The 14,813-nt window shown below is 44.3% G+C and overlaps 1 protein-coding gene across 3 annotated transcripts in view; it reads left to right on the top strand.

The window, feature by feature from the left end:
* Positions 1-1,077: 1,077 nt before the first annotated feature.
* LOC143367698 (follistatin-A-like) overlaps positions 1,078-14,813 on the top strand; it is a 94,697-nt gene continuing 80,961 nt past the window's right edge. For 2 of the 3 annotated variants that reach the window (XR_013085079.1, XM_076809783.1), the window contains exon 1: positions 1,085-3,102. Coding sequence is in view for 2 of the 3 variants with exons in the window: in XM_076809783.1 (XP_076665898.1) it covers positions 2,877-3,102 (226 nt within the window). In the remaining variant the exon portion in view is untranslated. Of the gene's footprint in view, positions 3,103-14,813 lie in introns of all 3 variants that reach the window. The other variant, XM_076809784.1, reaches the window with a different exon arrangement.

Raw genomic sequence — 14,813 nt, 5'->3', positions numbered from 1 at the left:
CGAGACAGCGAAGATCGATACAGGCGAGCCAACCGCGGAACGGGGACAGATTCCAAAAGCGTGCCAGCGAAAAGTATGCCGAAAACTTCTTAACACTTACGCGCAATTTTAACGCGTCGTCGGGTCCTATTTGCAGGCGACACAGTTCCACCGTTAAAAATAGTAACGATCGTCATTAAACCGTTACACGAGGCGAGGCCCAAGAAATCAGGATAAATCCGTCGGATTGCAGAGAGAAAGTAGCAGATTAAAAGTTCGGCGAGAAGTAGTAAAAGTAGAAGCGAGAGGATCGCAACATTTTCACCGCCGCCTACAGTCGTTTAAAAACTACCGAAGGAAGAGACCCCAATGCTGGCCAAAGAAAATTACGAAAAGGGAAAGGTCGCTGCCAAACGAGAGGATTTAACGATCGTTTATACGACCCCGAAAGGGGAGGAAGAAGAGAGGAAGAAGGGGACTCTTAGCACCGCAGACACCGCGATTCCCTCCGAAGAAAAACCTTACACAATTCGCGCATCGGAAACAAACAGAGACGGTTCTCTATAAATACCGCGGGACGGGCCGAGGAGCGATCGCGAGGTCTCCGCGTGCGAGACTCGATCGCCCCGATGATCGAAATCGCGCGGCGTTCCTTGGTTTCCCCGTGGCCTCCGGAAAGAAATACCGGAAGTAAACGGCCGGGGTATCGTGGATCCGAAGCCCCGGTACCCTGCGGAGCTAGGTCCGACAAAGAGGGCGGATCAGGCCCGCAAAAAAACGGAAGGACGAGAGATTGAGGGGCCGCGAGAAGCCGACGGGAGAGAGGCAGAGTGGCGGAGAGGGAGAGAGAGAGGGAGAGAGAGGAAGAAATAGACGAAGAGGCGAGCATCAGAAGGAAAGCGTAGGAGGAGCAATGCAGAGAGTCGAAAGAAGGCGCGTGGAGCACGAGGAGGAAGGAAGGGAGGCAGCCTGGGGCTGGTGAAGGGCAGGAGGACGCAAGAAGCATAAGGTAGAAGGAGGAACGGTGGAGGTGGAGGAGGAGGTGGTGGAGGAGGTGGTGGAGGAGGTGGAGAAGGAGACGAACATGCATGCATGCATGCATGAGACAGGCAGGCGGACAAACAGGCAGACATAGAGGCAGGCAAGGCATAGAGGCATACAGGCAAATAGGTGAGCCGCAGCCGCGATCGCGCGCTCCAAGAAGGGAAGTGGGGACAAGCATAACACAGCGCGGCCGCGTGTGCAGACTGCTTTTGCAGAGCTTCGCTCGGCACACGGCGAGAAACGTTCCGGGCTTGTACCGCTGCTAGCTGCTAGCTGCTAGCTGCTGCTGCTGCTGCTAGCTGCTGCTGCTGCTGCTGCTGCTGCCGCTGCTGCCTGCCGACTGTCGACTGTCGACTGCTACTCTCAGTCTGTCGGGCGGCCTCGTGCGCGCTTGGTTTCCATCGGTGAATCCGCGCGCCACGAAACTACCCGCGTAGTCGGTGGCACGAGCGTGTGTACGGGCCGTGGTTGCCTCAGCTCGTCGTCACTCTTTGCCGGACGATCGACGGGCAGAGCACCGAGGATCACCCCTGAGACAGTGAGGCAGGTCCAGGTCGAGTCCGTTGACAGGTCGCGGGCTAATCGCGCCCCCGAACGATAGACATCCCCCGGGAAAGGGGATAGACTCTCCTCGTAGCCCCACGTGCCGTTTATAGCAGAGAGGATGACGATATGACGGTGGTACGCGGCTGGTGCGACGTTGTTCTGCCGCGTCGCGACCGATCATGACGCCTCGAACGATCGTTCCGCCGCTGGAAGACACGCGTCCCTGCTAGAGAGACAGACAGCGCCGGGAAAGTGCAGGGCCCTGGTGGTGGACGTGCGCGTACGGTGACAGGACACGCTCCGGCGAAACGCTTCGGGTCCGGAACGGGAACAGGAACGGGAACACGAGAGAACGCACACGCCGGTGGGCCTCTACAGGTGTTTCGAATCGATTCGTACGACGGCCACGAGGAGGCCCTCGACCCGCTCCTCGCTCGCTCCCCGCGGATGGTGTGATTGTTCAGTGAGTTTCCGTCGACGGACACGTGATCTCTCCCTCTGTTGTCCATCCGCTCCGCACGGCCTACCGTGTGTGTCGCGTGCCTCGCCACGGCCAGACAGTTTCTCCTCCGAGCCGTCAAGTTTCACCTGGCCGACGACGGGGCCAGAAGCGGCGGCTAATCGGACGTGCGTGTCGATAGAGCGGGGCGACGCCGGCGATTTCCATCGGCTGTGCGCTTGACAGACGTGTCTGCTATCGCGAAGGTCGAGCGGAGCTGTGTGTGCCGCGATCCTGTCCCGCGTCCGCCGATCGTGCGCGCCAGATTTCGAAGGATCCTCGACGGAGGCGGTGTGACGCGCGACGACACGGCCGCGCCGTGACTTTCATCGCTGAGATGCGACCGACACCCGCGAGGATTCGCGGTACCTCACTGTACTCCGTAGTCGCGTGGCGTCGGCTCGCCCTCGTTTAGCCATCGGGACAGCTCGAACCGGCGGGCGGACACTCGCGTCGTACAGGTAGACGGGACTCGAGCCGCAGGGGCGACAGCCGGGAAAGAATCGAAACAACAGCAACGAAAAAAAAAAAAAAAAAGGAAAACAAATAATTGGGAACGAGTTTCTGTTGGAGCGCGATCGCGCGGACGCGCGAGTGTGCGATCGGTTTTTTTCAAAGGAGCCGGGAAGATCGAGCCCGCTTGCGCGCGCGCTCGCGTCAACGATCGAACGTGTTTTCAGCGAACGGAGTATAAATGACGAGGCAGGTGAGAAAGAGGAGGCGGCTCGATACGTGGTAGATCGACGGGATATTCGGGGGATAAGAGAGTCTCGCATCTGGGGGAGAGGAACCGACGCGGAGGAGGCAGATGAGATGTGAAGCACGAGGACTACGCGGCGCGGAGCTGGCGAAGGCGGAAGTTAAGAAGCCAAAGCTGCCGAAGGCGGTCGCAGGGGCGGTGGCAGGTCGAGGGGGCACCTGGCGGGGGCCGCCTGAGATGACGACCCTGCGACGGGGTATCGTGGCACCCCGGTACAACACCTACGTCCTGGTTTCACTGATCGGACTATTGCTCCAGACCCAGTCCGCCACGGGTGAGCCTCTTTATCCTTGCTTTGCGTTTTCTAGCGATTCAGCGGTCTCTTAACACCGCTCGCGGTCGCCGACCATCTGTACACCTTGAAATCAGCAGGCTTCGCCGGAGACGACAGTAACTTTTCGCAGGGGATGTTAAATGTCACTCGCCGAAAAGTGCGAGAGAAAGATCGCAGGAACGTTCGTAAGACAGCAGTGTCTATAGGGGATTAGAAATTGAACTGGATTAGGTAGCCTCCAGATCGCGTCTTATCTACTGCCGCTGTTTAATACTGACGCAAGATGCGCGTAGCAAAGTATAGAATACGAATGGTTTGAGGGTGATACGAAAAGTTACTGTTGGCTTGAAACCAACAGGCTCCTGTGATGCACCAGCACACGGCGATTATATCTTAAGGAGCTAATAGAACTCGCGGAAAGGAGCGAGAAAGTTACAACAAACGTGAGCCAGCGAAGTAGTCAAGTCGCGTATTCCTCGTACGATTAAATCATTGATGCACAGACGCTCTTCATCAATTCAGAATGTATTTGATAGGCGACTGCGACACTTGCAGCCATCCCAGTTAGGCTTCCCCGAGTTGCTTTTATTAAGGAGGTACATGGGTACCTCGAGGTCAAAAAATCGAAATTCATTTCGATTGTTTATGATAGACACTAGTTTTAGAAGTTCTTTGAAACAGATTTCATTGAAGGATTCGAAAAATTGCGAGATTCACAACGTAAAAAGTAACGGGCGGGCCAATGCAGATAAACACGCCGCGGCAGGCTTTAAAGCCGTCTTTCGCAAAACTATGTTTCTCAAGACGCTGAACATCGTAACTCGAGAACGGATCGATATTTTTTGTTGAAATCTTAACTGAACCTACAAAACTCTTCTCTCCACGATCTGGAACTCGCTCGCTTGGATCGCACAACTTCAGCAACATTTAAGACAACATTTATCACAGAATTACTTCAGTGAAATCCTTCAAGGTTGATATTTGCTGTATAACTCCCTGAATTTCTATTAAAATTTTTCAACCGAGTTCCACATTGTAGATTTTGAGATAAAGGACACTCAGATACAGCGATTTTGCTTTTAGACGAGTCGGTCAATGGGAATCGTAGTCACTACATGGAGGCGCGCATTACGCAAGCACTCGCTTTCACGTCTTGTGTATTAATTAATTTTTAATATTTTGTAAACCTTCCCGTTTGAAAATACGTCTTATAGCCCTAAGAAAGAATTGTTAAAAGAGCAAATACTTTGAGTTATTACTGGCTCTACAATCTAGCCCAGAAGCAAACGTTGATTTCAGCTGTCTAATACCCATGTACCTCCTTAAGTTTACCTTGACCTCTTATTAGAAATAATTCCAGTCGTGCGAACTCCAAGTTTCTTTAATGCCGTCAGTCTTCCATCATCTTCGATGCAGGAGGATTCGTAGAGATTAATAACCTCGTAACACACACCCCTCCGTTCATTCACGGAGTCGATCCGCAAGCATTTCTCTGCAAAACGATTGCGATCCCACGGGATCCTCGTCCCAGATAGAAATCGAGAGCTGTAAACATATCGACAGCGTTACACCTTTCCGAGCTTCCGCTGGCTGCGATCCAGCATCCCGTGGACACCGATTGTCCCGGAAACTACAATAGGGTTAGAGCCTGAATGACGAGCAGCGTCGGCGTAACTGGAATCGAGGTGCGTTTCGATGATGGTATCATCGGGGCTCAATTATCCCTGTTGCGCAAAGAACGGGAACAATCGATCAACCGGGCTGCTCGTTCGCTGCAATTCAGAGCAAAGTGTGCCACCGCGCCGAGCCCGACCTAAACGATTTTCGATTGCAGTTATGCGCGTGTCGGGCCGATCGAGCGGCCGCAGCCGCGCTCGCTTTAATTTTATTCCCTCATTTACATGTTTCCGCTTGAAACGTAACAGGTAGACGAGGAGCACTTATTTTCGTTCACCTCGTTTATTTTAGTAACTGCCCGCTCGTCGGTTACGACCAAGTCTCGTCGGTTGTTTACACGGGCATGAATTATTGTAAAATCGGACGGGCTCTCCGCGAGGATATTTGTTATTGATACATTACGCAAACACAATTGCCCGTTCGTAGAAGCAGGCACCCCCGCAGCTTTCTCGCGACTCGGAGCCCAGTTGGACGAATTACAGTTCGCTATAAATATGATTTCGAGGCCTCCGCGCATCATTGACAGTGCCTAGCGCGAAACTTTCAATGGGAACGGAATGCTTCTTCTTTCTTTACTCGAAATATTTTCTGGGAATGTCTGCTGGATGCCCCAGCTAGAATCGACGCTTCAACAACTAATCTCAAAGCTTCGGCGAATTCTGCCGTCGAAGAGGCGACTTCTGTGTGAAATTCCTATATAAAAGTTCTACTGAATTTCTATGTAAATTATCGATTTGAAGATATGTGCATCGTGGTCGCACTTTCCTTTTTGTTTGCCAATATTTTGGTAAATTCTCAGGCCTTGATATTCAAATTTGAAAATGTGTTGAATTTTAACATAAAATCGCTTATTTTCCACAACTATTTTTTTCAACTGTAAATTTTATTACATTTCTAGAAAAAAAATACTATTGGAGAATGATTGTAAGAACAATAAGTACCAAGTAGAATTATCACTGAAAAGTTAAAAGATTCAAAAATACTGTCGAATTTTAACAAAAAATCGCTTATTTTCCACAACTGTTTTTTGCAACTATAAATTTTATTACATTTCTAGAAAAAAAATACTATTGGAGAATGATTGTAAGAACAATAAGTACCAAGTAGAATTATCACTGAAAAGTTAAAAGATTCAAAAATACTGTCGAATTTTAACAAAAAATCGCTTATTTTCCACAACTGTTTTTTGCAACTATAAATTTTATTACATTTCTAGAAAAAAATACTATTGGAGAATGATCGTAAGAACAATAAGTACCAAGTACAATTATCACTGAAAAGTTAAAAGATTCAAAAATACGAAAATGAAAACTAAAAAATGATGCTGGGGTGCGATGAACCCCCGTGTGACTAATTTGTGATTATTAGAAGTTGTGACCACGAGAGTATTTCAGAGTATTATTAAGATCGACTTCCAACTGCTGCTTATACTAAAATCCTGATTGTCATCTTGGCCTGAAGTAATTCATTTCATACCGCCGTGTTATTCCCTAATCGTAATATCAGAATTCACGTTGCATTCACTCGTGCATCTCCGTGCGTATTATTCAGCATAATATTCCTATTAGCGAAGCGGTTTTCGCTGAATCGAGGAAAAACATATTCACCTTAGTGAACGGCTGCCGTGTTGCAGTCGAAGCGCGGTTGCAAAAGCGTTAAATGTTTTTACCTCGCAACATGCCGCGCAGTGTTCTCGTTCTATTATTGCCTACTTTGCACGTAATTTAAAACGGCCGCTAATCGTTCAGCTGTCCTGCACTTCGAGTTCGCGACAGCGCACGCGAAAGAAAACTTCCCCCATTTTCTAAAGCCCAAGGCGACGATTTCGGGGGGATTTATTTAACACAGTTAATTTGTATCGGGAATAGGAAACGTCTTAACGATCGCTTAACCCTTTAGCTTCGGCATTTAGATCCCGTTGAAGGAAAAATATCCTGTTTTCATTTTATCGTCGAAAATGGTCTGAATTTTTATATTCTTATATAAAAATTTTTTTTTATTTTTTTTAAAGGTTAAAATGCATTCAACAATTTAATACAGGGTTCGAGTACGTCCACCCTTCTTCAATGAATGAAATTGCTATAAATATGTACCGTTTAATCTGGCAGAAACAGGGAATTGCGAGTGCAAATTGCGAAACAGTAAAGAAAAGGAAGAAGCTTGTTATTATTGAAAAAGGCACATCAACGTGTCCAGAAATGTATGTTGAAACGCTGCTCTTTTCATTCGATACTGTCGTTATAATTACAGGAAATTCCTACTCGACTCCTCGAATAATTAATTCGGAACGCATTAATTAAGAGTTAATCGAATTTGACAAGGTAGGCTTGAAGAGATCGTGTAATCTTGATTCGACATGCTCCTACGTTATCATAGTTAGATTGCCCCTAATTTGACGGAATTTAAGTTAATTGTTCCTTTTGAACTTTTCACCTTCTTATCGAACAAAGTATCATATAGATTCAGAGCGGTAGATTCATTCGTGAAATCCGTTACTATTACTTATTTTCTACATTAAGCGCTTCAAAAGGATTCTATACAGTTACGTTTAATTATCGATACGGGAGGGTAGAAAGTCCTTTCGTCCCCTTGAACACCCTGCGAAGGATGATTAGGCCAAAGGACTAAAAAAGAATCGAGCTGCAGGGCAAATTAACTGAGGGTAACTTAATCGTAAATAAACAGGGTTGCGAAGCTAAAACTTGAGGGTAAGTCTTGAATTAGTAGGGTAATTATAGGGAGAGTTGCCGCAGCTTACGCAAAATTGTCACCGTATCTAAATTCTGCAATGGGAACTTTTTCCAAGGATACATTTTATTAGTTGAACATCTTGTGCTGCTACTTGCATCGAAGGAAATAAAAATTCTAATATTTACCACCCTTAAAAAATTATAACCAAAAACATCCTTTTGTAGAGAGAGACGACGCACTTCCGGACGTGACGTCGCATTTCGAAACATTTTAACTTTACATTTAAACTTGTTAATTTTAAATTGTTATTTAAAAAAAAAAAGATTTTATACAGTTACAAAATAGAATAAAATTGGAAAAATAAATGGGTACAGATATTACTTCTGCTTTAGTTGCACATTCAGTGCGCATAAAAGAAAAAATAAAATTTGAAAAAAGAGCAAAAAGTCCACAAACATGTTTAGATGTTTATCAGATTTGTGCTTAAAAAATAAATAGTTTGCCTTGAGATATCGCGGTGTCTATTTTAAAACACTTTTTAAACATAAGAACTACATTCACTCGACTTAGTTTCTGATGCAACACGGTATCAATCCCGCATAAAAATGCGGCATCTATTCCAAATGCCCGGGAGAGACGCCGCACCTTCGTATTTCCACATGCTACATCGAATGTAACCTATTCTGGCAGAGAAATATTCCACAGAGCCCCTTTATCGTATAATAAACAATATATCACAAAAAACTATGAATTTTAAACTACTACCACAGCAAAAATAAACACGACGTACATCTATTGAGTCAAAGTGCGGTGGGCTTACAGTAAAAACAAGTGAACAGTAAAATCTTTAAAAGTAATAAGGGAAACGCGTTCTCGCTGACTAAGTGGGGACACCACCCACACCAAGGGGGAAATTTATTAAAAGCAAACTACGTGATGAATCTTTTTTAAACTTTCAGGACTTTTTATTGGATATTCAAGTTATACGAATATCTTTTTTTAAATTTATTTAAAGCAGATCTATAAGCTGTACAGGACCAGTAACTTAGGGCTGCAATAAATTTTCGCTGACATGGTTGACAGTTTTCCGACGAAACGTTTCTTCGGAACTGAAAAAACCAAAAAGTTTTAGAAACTATATGCACATAGCTATGGCACGACGAGTTCGATTTTGAAAATTTTTAATAATGCCAAAATGACGAACCTCTGAAAAAAATTGTGAAATTTGGTTCTAGTAAATTAACCTCTTCGTTGAAAAAGATATAGAAGAAAACGACCAAGCAAAAAATTCTCCCGTCGTGCCATAGCCATCCTCGTATTGTTTCTAAAACATTTTGGTTTGTTAGTTTTAGAAGCACCGTTTCGTGAGAAAACTGTCAACCAGATTTTCTTGCAGCGCAAAGTTACTGGCCCTGTACAGCCTGTAAATCTGCTTTAAATAAATTAAAAAATAGATACTCTCTTAACTTATATATCCAATAAAAAGTCCTGAAAGTTTAAAAAAGTTCCATTGCGTAGTTTGCTTTTAATAAATTTCCAAAGACACCTTTACTTTTCGGGCCATTAGAGTGGGTGTCCCCCAACCCAAACCAGCGGTCTAGAGCAAATAAAATCGACAGAACTCTATTTTATTCCCGACAACCCTGAAATACCGAAAGTGCGGCGTCTCTCCCATAATTACCCTATAACATTCCAACGATGCAGATAGATAGGAAGGTACAGGAAGCGGCGCAGTAACGTCTGCTTCTCTAAATATGGAAGCATCTGTTTGTCTAAATATGGAAGCATCTGTTCCTCTAAATACGGAAGCGTATTTACGGCGGCTCTATTGTGCGCGTTACGCGACCGATTAATAAGGATCGATCCCAGACAAGGTCTGAAACAGGCGGACAGGCCGCGGAGCATGTTGGCCAGACATCGTCGCCAGCGCGATGCAAGCGAACAATCGCGAGCGACGATCGCCCAATTATCGTCGCAGCGCCAATGAAATTAATCCCGCTGATGACACGGGTCGGCGACGAAAACGCATCGGGGAGTCGAAAGTCGAATCGCAGTCGGCCGCCATCGGGCGCTGGCGATAAAGCGCGAATTAATTCACCGCTAATTCCGGGCCCGCCGTGGGGAAAACGCGAGGAGCAAGCGAGGACGCGGAGCGAGTGGCTCTCTAAAACTTCATTAGCGTGTCCGAGGAGATTCTGGGAGGGAAAGGTGTATCGGAGTGAACCGCGACCGCTCCTTATTTGCGCTATTAAGATCAATTACGCATCGCCCGCTGGGCTACAGTTCCGCTCAGCTCAGGAGCAAAGCTCCGAAGGGATTGGAGGAGCTTTGGAATTGAGCTAGCAAAAACTGGACGAGAAGTCCAGGAGTAGGAAGATTGAAGAACGTTAACCCGCGAACACCACACTGTATTTTCCTAACGCTTCCACCACACTGGGTCCCCGCGACTGGTGTCTTCTCGAGAAATTTTATAATTGCTTATTTCTTGTTTCTCGAGAAATACTATAATTAAGTATAGGACAAATATTATAAATCTCATTTATTTTCGTAAATTAATGTATTACTAGTTAATCGCTAACGTATCAACACTTCTGCAATTTACAATACAGCTTATTAATAACATTAGAAACTATATGAATTCCAATAGAAAATCACAGTACAGAAAATTCGATATTATTAACTGCTGAAGGTGCTCTTGAATTATTATTTAAAAATTTAGAAAAATTGTGTATTGAATTGAGTACCTAATGAGTTTCTTGTGGCTATTACAGAAGAAATATAGAAAAGAGGAGATAATACTATTGCATCCCGTATAAAATTTTTGCATGATCCAGAATTTTTTCCAAAAGGGTCAAAAGACGCATTTTTCATTTAACAGCCAAGATAGCTATATATAAAACGTGAAAATATAACAGTAGCAGATTTTGCCACAAAAAAGAAATAGATTCGCTGACGCTACATTTGAGATTAATACTTGAATATATTTATGTATAACAAACAAAACAACTGTTTGAAATTGCATTTAAATTTATTTTTCTTGAAATTTCTATAAAAATAATTACTTATTCTTATCATAATTTAAAAGAAAAAAATTATAAAATGCAAAACGTGTAGAAGCCCAGTAAATGACCGCATACTTTTAATAAGAATTGTACTTATTAATGTTTGCTGAATACGCGTAACTAAAAATATAGGATATTAAAAGTGCAACTACACTCCATTTATAAACATATAATAACGTTTAAATTTATAATTGACATTTCTTTTTATAGAAGTTGTTTCATACTTTTTAAAGTTTTCGTAACTTACTTTTACAGTTAATAAATCATTATTTTTGTGTCGGGGGCTTTTTAAATTTTTAATTCAACTCATTTTATTTCACACTTTTTAAACTAACTATAAAGAAACAGTAACCATCAAAGCTCGAGATGCAACACAACTGTGGCGGAGATCCCTTCAAAAATTCCGAAGACAGTTGAAGGCCTTGGAAACTATTCAACCGATTTTGACCAAACATTAATCTTCCCGGAAATATACCCTTTAAAACTAAAAAAAAAAAACCGCATCAAAATTGGTTCACTCGTTGATGAGCCACGGAGCCATGGACAAACAGACACACAAACATAAGCGTCAAACTTATAATACCCCTCCATTTTGCATCGGAGGTAAACAAAAACGGTTTATTCAACCGATTCGCACTCGGGTTGCCTTGTTAGAACGGCAAAGGGCTACGTCAGAAAGCGGTTCAATCTACGCAAACTGATCCTCTCCCAGTTCGAAACGGTTGACGCTCCCGAAACTACGGAAATCGGTAGCGATGCGGAGACCTATAACCAGAGCGCACGGGATGCTTGAATCGGGCGAATGGAAAGCTTGGTTGGAGTAGAAGGAAAAACGGCGGGTTACCAATAAAAGGGGCAAGCTTGCGCGAAGGTTTCGGGGGTATCGTGGGCTGGAGAGCGGGTTTGGCCGGGCAGTCTTACCGAATCGCCGGCATCTTGACGAAGCCGATCGTTCCGCAGGGGGTTGCAGAAGCTGACACGGACGTAGGAAGGCTACTTGTAAGTAAAAGAGACGCGACCCGCGTCGACGAGGGAAAGAGCGAACGAGAGGGAATCAAAGCGATCCGAGGACACGGGGTACGGTGCCGTTGGGCGAAGGGAGATCGCCGCGGAGAGACGGAGAGAGAAGCGACCGAGGGGGGAAAGGAAGGTGGATGGAGAGAAGAGCGAGAGCGGGGAGGGGCAAGGATAGAGGGAGAGAGAGAGGAGAGGGTAGGGGGAGAAAGCCTGGTGTAATGGGGGAACCAGTTTGCGGGTCAGTGCTCCGCATCAGCGAGTGGAGCTTCAGCCTGTAGACGTAGCGAGGACGATGCCACCAGGCGAAAGAAGGACGGCGACGGGGGCAGAGGGACCCTTCTAGGTCCTCGCCAGGGAGATGAGGGAGGAACGAAGGGCCAGCGAGGCAGACTGAGGGGCCAGAAGGGCCTGGGCGAGTCGTGAAGCCGCGTAGTACACTTTAGCCGAGGAGAGCGCAGGGCCAGCCTCTGACCATCGTGCGCCGCGCCGAGGGAGAAGTCCGTGGCTGGCGCCATTTTCCTACCGGGGAAAGGAATATCCTGGACTAGCAGGAACTTTCGAAAGAGGAGAGGCTTTCCGCCCTCGTAACGCGAAGGGGGAGCCGCCTCGCGTCCCCGCTGGGGAATGAGAAAGAGTGGCCGCGAGGGGGAGGGAAAAGAGAGGTTCTTTTCGCCGGTCCTCCGCGACGATGAGTCGTAGATACGACGACGACTCGCGGCGGTGTTTCAGATGCCTGGGATACTGGGGCCCTCCGGCCTGCCTTTAGGAACTTTAGATTCCTGTCCTAGATTGGGATCATCCTCGTATCGTTGCCGAAGCTTCGTTGGGTGACCCGGTTATCGGTGAACGCGGGAGAACTCGGCAGTCGAGGACGTCCGCGGGTACGAACGTTCGGTAAGCCCGTTTTTCTCGGCGTCGCGTCGGGTCGTAACGCGGCACTCGCTGTGGGCGAAACGAGTTAATTCGCGTTCAATCGTTCTTAAATGCGCGGGGAGTGTTTCTGGTCGGGGAATGACCCAGTTCGCTGGTGAAGAATGCGAGTATATATTCTCACGTAGTCGCGTTTCAGGCCGAAGCCCTCGAGCATCCTGCAGTTATTTCAGATATACGGAATGCATAGCCTGAAATAATTCGCGGCGCGGGGTAGGCAGAACCATTCGATCAATTGTAGTTTGAAGTAGTTCGTAGTGAATTCCCTCGGGGTGGTGGAACTAATGCATACAGCACTTTCTAAACGGAGTAACAAGTGTTCGGGTACCGCAGGTCTATGGATCACTTCTGGCAAAGTTGTAAACGAATTTCAGTTCGAATAACGCGAGTAACTTGCATCTCTTCTGTCCATTGCCATTGTTTTACTGCTGGGTATGTGTTCTACGTAGGCGTCGAATGGAACTGTTAAAGAGTTCGGCTTGAAACTGTTTAAATCACCCACAATTTGACTTTGCGGTAAAATGTCTTTGAGGTATCGTTGGAAGTGGTAGGTACTACTGGGGCCATGTATTAGTAATTTAATGTATATCCTACAGGTAGAGATGCTTCCCGAGCGAGGGGAATTTTATTTATTAAATTTTTTATTTTTTTTTTTATTAAAGTAACATATTTCAAGTATAACTATGAATATTTAGCTATAAATATTAAAAATTATAAAACTTTTCCTTAGAACTGTTTTTCTTAATTTTTTTTTTAAACGCGATGATGCTTGAAGTGGTAATTTTCAACGATGAACATATATTCTACAATGTTCAAACTATATCTTAAAATTTTTGCGACTTAATGACAGATAGTTTTTAAACAGGAGCTGATTGAATATTGACTTGGGTCGAATCGATCCAGTTGACAACTACGTTCGAAAAAGTTGGCGTGACAACCGAGGGTTAATTACGAAATAACTGTAATTTTATCACTATAATTTTATAACCTGTTGTAAAATGCAGTGTGTCGACTGAAACTTTTGTTCCACACAGAGTTCTGTAAATAAGAAACTTTTATTTTCTTGGAAGTATAAAATAGTTCTAGTTTAACCGGAACATTTATTCTGCTTTGAAAAAGTTAAAGCTGTGACATGCAGATTTCCTGAAAGTGTAGTAGGGTAGATAGATCCGAAGTTGAAACCTTGAATCGTTCGGGAAAAATATTCTATAAAAATCACAATGTGCTTTCTCTTTTATATTTTATCCTTCCAAATTCTTAAATAATTCCTTAAATAATACTAATTATATAATAATACTAATTCCTTAAATAATACTCTTAAATAATTCCCTAAATAATACTAATTAAGAAACAATATTCCTGACCTTTATATTTTACCCTTAAATATCTGTTCAAAAGTATACGATCCTCCAGAACTTTTATTAATCGAACATAAAATAACTGTTAAAACTGAACTCTTACAACAGAGATACAGTGTTAATATACCAAATTAACTTCTAATAAAAAAAAATAGATAAAAGTTACTAGTTCGATAAATAACTTTTATTTATAAAAGTTAACAGTTTCATTCGACCCCTGGTTCGACGGTGTCTGCTCTCCATTTCATTTTCCCCTCGCATCTTCGCCATGAGCGTCATTGCACCCCCTGGCTTTTCAGATAAAATAGCTTATTTTTCAAAACTGATTCTTATTAAGTTCATACCAAAAACGTGAATATTTTTAATTCTCGGTTTTAAATTTACAATTATATTAACAGTATAAAATGGGTTAAAAAAAAAAAAGAAGAGGACCACTCCACTCGCACCATATGTTTCATGACGCGATCCGTCGATGACATCGCAAGGGTTGTTTTTTCATTACTATATTTTTCTTTATCGTTGCCCCAAAGTTGCCCTCCCCCTCGAAAAAATCTACAGACGCCGTGGATCTTCGCAGTACAGAACTGTGCCCCGTGTGGAAAATTCATAGTCTGGCCTTAACAGGCATTTTCTACTTGCCCCATCTAGAAACAACTTCCTCTTACAATATCACAGAATTACGACACAGTAATAATTGAGGCTATCAGCGCAATATTGGCGTAACCCCAAAACTTTTGTTTTCAGATAACGATTAATGAAATTATTAACATTTTAAAGTCGTTGCTTAAAATTTCTACTTTCTGGTACATAGGTATGATTTTTGCAAAATATAATTGCTAAGGTGTATATTATGAGTATATAAAATAATGACCAAGGCTGCAGAGGCCAGTATTTTGCGACGTAAATTAACAAAATGATCAGTGCAAAATCACGTTTTTGTAGGGTTGCTCAGGACACTATAGAATTAAAATTTTGC

The sequence above is a fragment of the Andrena cerasifolii genome, chromosome 4, assembly GCF_050908995.1.
Source record: "Andrena cerasifolii isolate SP2316 chromosome 4, iyAndCera1_principal, whole genome shotgun sequence".
NCBI classification, from domain to species: domain Eukaryota; kingdom Metazoa; phylum Arthropoda; class Insecta; order Hymenoptera; family Andrenidae; genus Andrena; species Andrena cerasifolii.
Note: the sequence above shows the minus strand (reverse complement) of the source record. Positions and strands in the feature narration are given on the sequence as shown.